This window comes from Piliocolobus tephrosceles, chromosome 6 (genome assembly GCF_002776525.5).
Source record: "Piliocolobus tephrosceles isolate RC106 chromosome 6, ASM277652v3, whole genome shotgun sequence".
Lineage (NCBI taxonomy): Eukaryota > Metazoa > Chordata > Mammalia > Primates > Cercopithecidae > Piliocolobus > Piliocolobus tephrosceles.
This window is the reverse complement of record NC_045439.1, coordinates 149,959,244-149,965,243: the sequence shown is the minus strand read 5'-3', so window position 1 is coordinate 149,965,243 and position 6,000 is coordinate 149,959,244. Positions and strand designations below refer to the sequence as shown.

The 6,000-nt window shown below is 46.9% G+C and overlaps 1 protein-coding gene across 1 annotated transcript in view; it reads left to right on the top strand.

Moving 5' to 3' along the window:
* The first annotated feature begins 1,248 nt into the window (after positions 1–1,248).
* Positions 1,249–6,000, top strand: part of SPRED1 (sprouty related EVH1 domain containing 1) — a 108,641-nt gene continuing 103,889 nt past the window's right edge. The window contains exon 1 of the mRNA XM_023230275.2: positions 1,249–2,335. Coding sequence (XP_023086043.1) covers positions 2,304–2,335 — 32 coding nt within the window. The 5' untranslated portion in view covers positions 1,249–2,303. The remainder of the gene's footprint in view (positions 2,336–6,000) is intronic.

Here is a 6,000-nt window from a genome sequence, read left to right as displayed (position 1 = left end):
GAGGTTCTCCCGACTCTTTTTTTCCTCGGAAATTGTTCTCTTCAATGTGGCACCAGCGGCAACCTTCATTCTTAGGTCGCACAAACCTGAGAAGGAAGAGGAAAACATTGCACGCAGGGCGAGACAAGACTTATATCTGGGAAGATGCGTCAGGAACTTGGGAGCGCTTGGGATTCAGTCCCCTAGGGTGGTTCATGTATAGGCTGGCTTTCTAACTAGAGAAGAAATAATAGAATTTGCAGAGCCAGGAGCTCTGACTCCTGTGGCTGGGCTGACCTGAGGCTCCAGCCCGCAACCCCAGTAGGTTTCTGTGCAAATATCTTTTGAGATGAATGCATACATTGTCCTCTAACAATGCATTCGTGACAGCTGTCTATCCAATCGGTCCGCCTCCGTTCGGAGCAGTTCGTGCCACAGAAGCATCTCCTGCGCTATAGTTATGCAACCTCACTCGCAGCGGGAGTTATTTCCTCCGTTCTGGCTGCGCCAGATTCATGTAACACGCCTACCCTGGGCTTCAATGGAAGTCGTTCTCCATTAACAATCACTCCAGCTTTCGGAGATCAATGTCCTGACAGCATACCCCTTGCGCAGTAAGAATCCAGACAGCGAGGCCAGGTGTTAAAACTAACACACATACATTCTCATATTCTCTCTCTCTCTCTCTCACACACACACACACACGTCGTGCATGCAGCTAGGGGACTGCAGCAATGCAACTAGGGGGACAGCAGGAGGAGCTCTCTTTGCACGGTCCCTGCTTCTAACCCCCACTAACTAAAGATGAACTCATGCCAGTTCCATTCTTTGCTCTGCGAGGAAAACATACACACACAAACACACGGCAGAAGAGACTAGCCTCCAGATTTCCCCTCTGAGCCACACTGTCCTTCTAGCCTCTTCGTTCAAGCAACACGGATATTCCTTCCAAGCAGAGTAACGGGGAGTAAAGCGCCACAACAATGCAACCTCCCTAGCAGCTCCCCTCGCAGCTCCCCCCCCCCCCCCCCCTCCCCGGCCGCCCCGGGCGGGGGGGGCGCCCCCCCCCCCCCCACCCGGGGGCGGGGCGGGCTCCCCCCCCCCCCCCCCCCCCCCCCCCCCCGCCTTTCCCCGCTAAGTGGCTCGACAACGATTTGGGAAATGAAGGGAGGAGGGAACTACTTTCCTGAAACTTGCTATGCTGCAAACGACTTCGAGTTGCAGTGATTCGCCCGGTGGCCGCGGCTTTTAGTCCTACCCACACACCCTGACAACCCGGGCACCCCGCTCGGCAGCCCCACCCCGCGCCCGCTCTGGCCTCCGGGGGAAGCGGGCGGCCGGGAGAAGTCGCGAGGGACTACTTCGCCTCCTTCTCTCGCGGGCGCCCCTGGTTCGGGTAGCCGCGGCGGCGGCGGAAGGAGCGGGCGGCGTGAGCGCTTCCGCCGCCCCCCTCGCGGCTCCCCTCTCTCGGGCGTGAGGAGCTGGCCCGCTGAGCGGCTGGTGGGCACCGGCTGGTGGGGAACCTGCGGCCGCTCTTGTCCTCTCCCGCTGCTTCTCGGGATCCTGCCCCCCGGACCCGGGCCCGCCCGCTCTTCTCCGGCCCGGTGGGAGCGATCGGCTCGCCTACCCCTCGCCTCACACGCTCCCCGCCGCCCCCTCCTTCCCCCTGAGGAGGAGTCCCGGCTGGAGCGTGTCTGGAGGAATCTGCCGCCGCGGGGCCCCTAGCCCGGCTCTGCCCGCGCCTGAGGACCGACCCAGGCGCCGCCGAGGGTTGAGGGGCAGCCAGCGGCGAGGCGGGAGATGGTGGGGTGGGCTCCGGCAGGACCGCGCCGCCGCTGCCCGGAGCCTGGGCTCGGCACCCCCCCGCCGGCCCCCACCGAGCGGAGCTCTGCTTCCTCCTCGCCGCATCCCTGAGGGAAGCGCCGCCTCTGCTCCCGGGTTCTCCGCCCGCCGGCTCCTTCCTGGCCGGACCCCGCTGCGCTCCACCCCAGTGGCTGGAGGAGCAGCTCTCCAGTCAGCCTTTGCAGCCCCTCTGTTTTTCCCTTTCCACCGGGCCTCCTCGGATCCCTTGGCTGGGCACTGAGGCGGGCGAAGAGGCTGGGGTCGCCACGGCGGAGGTTGCTGCCGCCACCCCCCTGTGGGGGTGGCCGGGGTTCCCGGCTGGGGGGGCACCGTTCTGGGTGAGGCATCCACCATGGTGAGGCCCCTGTGCCGCTGCCCCCGCGCCCCCCCGGCCGCCGCTGCCTCCTGCCCCTCGGTGCTGCTGCTGCTCCCCCGCCTGCTGTTGCTCCTCCATCTCCAGATCGGATCACGGTGAGGGAAAGATGAGCGAGGAGACGGCGACTTCTGACAACGAGTAAGCGCCTCATTGATCTGGATTGCTAATCCCCCTCCCCCAATCCGCCCTCGGCTCTCCCCCGGACCCATCCGAGATTTGGGTGCCGGAAAGCTTGCGACCCTGGAGAGTTCGGTGCATCTTCTGGAGATAGCTGATTTCTTTAGCCGTTTTTAGTGGCAGCACCCCTCCCCACCCTCCCACATTTAGTTGCTTTATTTTGGGGAAGGCTATTAAGTGTTGGGAGAGGATGGCAATTGTACGTCCATGAGATGGAATAATGTGGGTGGGTGGAAGTGGAGTAGAAACTACCCGTTTGCCTGTTAGAGCCCTGTCCCGTCCTTTTTCACTCACATACCAGTCACCATACCTTCAATATCTATCCTGCTTCTTTTATAGCTGTTTCACTTGGAAACTAATGTGTGGGAGCACCTCCTGCAGCAAACTGCTCTTGAATCTTAATTCGATGAGTCAGTGACTCTTAAATACCGATTAAGCCTTCACCCTCTCCCCCCTCCCCCTTTTAAACTTATGACCTATAAGATTCTTGTAAAAAATAGGGTTAGGGAAACATTTTTAGAATTTAATAGGATTAAGGACACCTGGAGTGTGGGAGCTGTTGAGCTAGAGTTTACCTTTGTGAATATTGGACGTGTCTTCATTAGGAACGGAGGAGAATTTTGAATGCTAATTTTTACCTTTCAACCGAATTTACATTGCTGAATATGTTGGTGATTTCATCAACTTTTAGAGCATTCTGGTTTAAGTTTTTGCTTATTTGGGCTTTCTCCTTGCTTTCCAAACGAAATACTTCGTCTTTTAAATGTTTTGCTTTAACGTTAACAGCTGCATGGAGAAATAATGGTTGGCAACACTTTTCTATTGAGAAGGGATTTAATTCCAAGCAGAATATTAGCATCCGTTTTCTTGTAATTAGGTTCAACTTTTGTTTATCTTTGGAGGGTTGGAAAGAGTTAAGTGAGTTAGGACTTCGTCCTTTGGATGCATTCCTTTAAATACAATGCATTACTAAAGTCAGACCTTTTTGAAAGAACTTTATAAAGTCTAGTGCGGAGTCCTGTTTAACGTGAAATAGCTAGAGAAAGGCCAAGCAACATTTCCTCCCCCCTTACTCCCTCCCCACCCCAAAACACACGCTTCAGCTGAGCGGGTCGTACAAGGAGGTACATTGCTGCAGTGTCAGTGCAGTGTAGAAGCAGAAGTGGCAGCCATGTTCTCTCTCTTTTTGTGAATCGCCCTCATTTGCATAGCACACTCTTCATTCATAAAAAAAAATAATTAAACAGCCATCACCTTGGACATCTTGAAAGGATTTCCCAAGAAAAAAAATTCGCGACTTGTTTGTCTGTGTGTAGGTTTTCGAGTTCAGAAGGTAAGAAGAACGTGAAATTTTAGGTTAAATTTAAAAACACACACACACACACAAACAACTACCCCTGTTCTGAGAATGTTGACACAGTTATGTGGGAAATATCAGTTCGGGGAGGTGCTGGGATCACGTGATCGCCTCCATTCATAAAATACCTGGCTGTCCATTCACAGTGCAGTACAGTGTCTCCCTGCCTTCTGCAGATTAGATCTACTTTGAGGGAGATCAAGAAGTCTGTTTCAGATAATGGTTGTTTAGGAGAAAAGCTACTAAAAACGCTGAACGGAATGACGGTAACTTTTATTGGTATCTTTCAAACAAATAGTTTGGATCAAAAATGTTAGGTTTTCTTTTAGAGATGGGAAAAGACTTCTTACCAGTTGAATTTTTTTCTTAAAGCAGTTAATATCTCCTTGTTTCCTTCTTGTTGCAGCTAATAAAAAAAGCAGATGATGGAATGTGAATTCACACATGTAAAATGTATTTTTTCTGAATGGTCGTTTTTTAAATACTTGCCATAAATAACTTGAGAAAACAGGTTTTTTTTTTTTTTTTTTTTTTTTGTATAGTGATAGTGCATTTTACTGCTATTAAAATAAACTGAGCAAATACTCCCAGTGATTTAATCCCCAAGATGTCGATATTTGAAACACCGAATGGCAATCTTCAGTGGGAGAATTGCTTTAAATATATATTTTTAAATCCAAATGTACTTAGTATGGGACAACTTGGAAATTATCTCACTCACCCAGACTTTTAAAATCGTTTTTTCACAGATTTATCCTGCTTTATTAATAAATTATTCCCTAGGAGCTTTGTAATACTTTTAAGTTTGGGTAGGGCGATAATATTTAGCATAATATTTTGGTTAACTCTTCATGGGAACAAAATCTTGGGAGTTTTATTTTAAAAAACTCTATTATATTAGAAAATAATGTGTTCATCTGATAATCAGTTTTACTAGAGCCAGCATTGTTTGCTTGCGCATTAGATAAACCACAGAGTGAACTTATTTGGAATGTAGCTTTTAATATGGTAATTTTTATCTCATCTTTAATAGGTGAACTAATGTTTTGAAATGGAAATTTATTCTTTATAGGCATATATTATGAAGAAAGATATGTATCATGGCAGAAGCCATTAAGGCCGTAGCACAGTTTAAAACTGCCCTGTAACATGGATTTTATTTGGGCCTTAACATTATTTTCCCCTTTTCTCTTTTTTAAAGCCATTGCTCATAGGGATTTAATTACAGTAGGGACTATTCTTAGCATTCTTTACTTTCTTTTTCACCTGATTTCAACCTTCGAGAAAAGTGAAACTCACTAGTTTCTTGGGAAACCATTAACCCTTTCTAGATAGCCATTGTGGTAAAACCCAGTAAGGCCTCATTCTGAGATCCTCTAGTACATGCTCTATTATTTGAAATTAAAGTTCTGTATAGAGAAATGGATAACTCCTAGGCTGACTGTGAGAATATATTTAATCAAGAATTAGTGGGGGATCTGTTACGTGTAAGGATTTGCTTTAATACCAGACCAAATAAGGAAGAAATAAATTAGAATAGAGTAAAACATTTCTTAGATGGTTTCACATTTATGTTTAAATATCTTACTTTTCAAAAATAATAAATGTACGCTAGAGCAAAATAGTTTGTGTTATAAATAGTAGAGGAAATAGCCACATAAATGTTTGTTTTGTAGGTAATTTGCACAGAGATTGTTTAATACTCCAGTCAAATGTTTCCGATAGATACAACTGTACCATATTTTACATTATTAGCCTTCTAAATAGAGTTTTAAACATTTAAAGGCATATTATAGAATACTTAGTTTTTGTCCTTTGGTATTGAGTGTATGTAGCACTACATGTCCTTTTCTCAATTTGGCCAAAACATTTGGAGAAGTGAAATAGCTGAAATAATAAGCATTTTGCTTATTAGGCTCACATTAGCCAGAAACACTTGCTATGTCAGTATTAGGTTTTCTAATAGCAAGTTGGGATTATATTAGATTTTGGAATTAGGTTAATTAGAATTAGACCACGTATGATAAACGTGCTATGTTGTAATCTGAGTTTGAACCATTTTTCCATAAATAGCAAATTTTTGTGGTTATATCATTTAGTGCCTCATTAAAAAATATACCCAGTGATGAGTTATTTTTGATGATAAGTGTAAATAAACATGTTCACCCCATACATTTTACATGTGTATATGTATGTACACACGTACACACACACATATATATAAAATTGGAAAACATTCTAGAAATAAATGGAAGCATTGGAAAGCTGT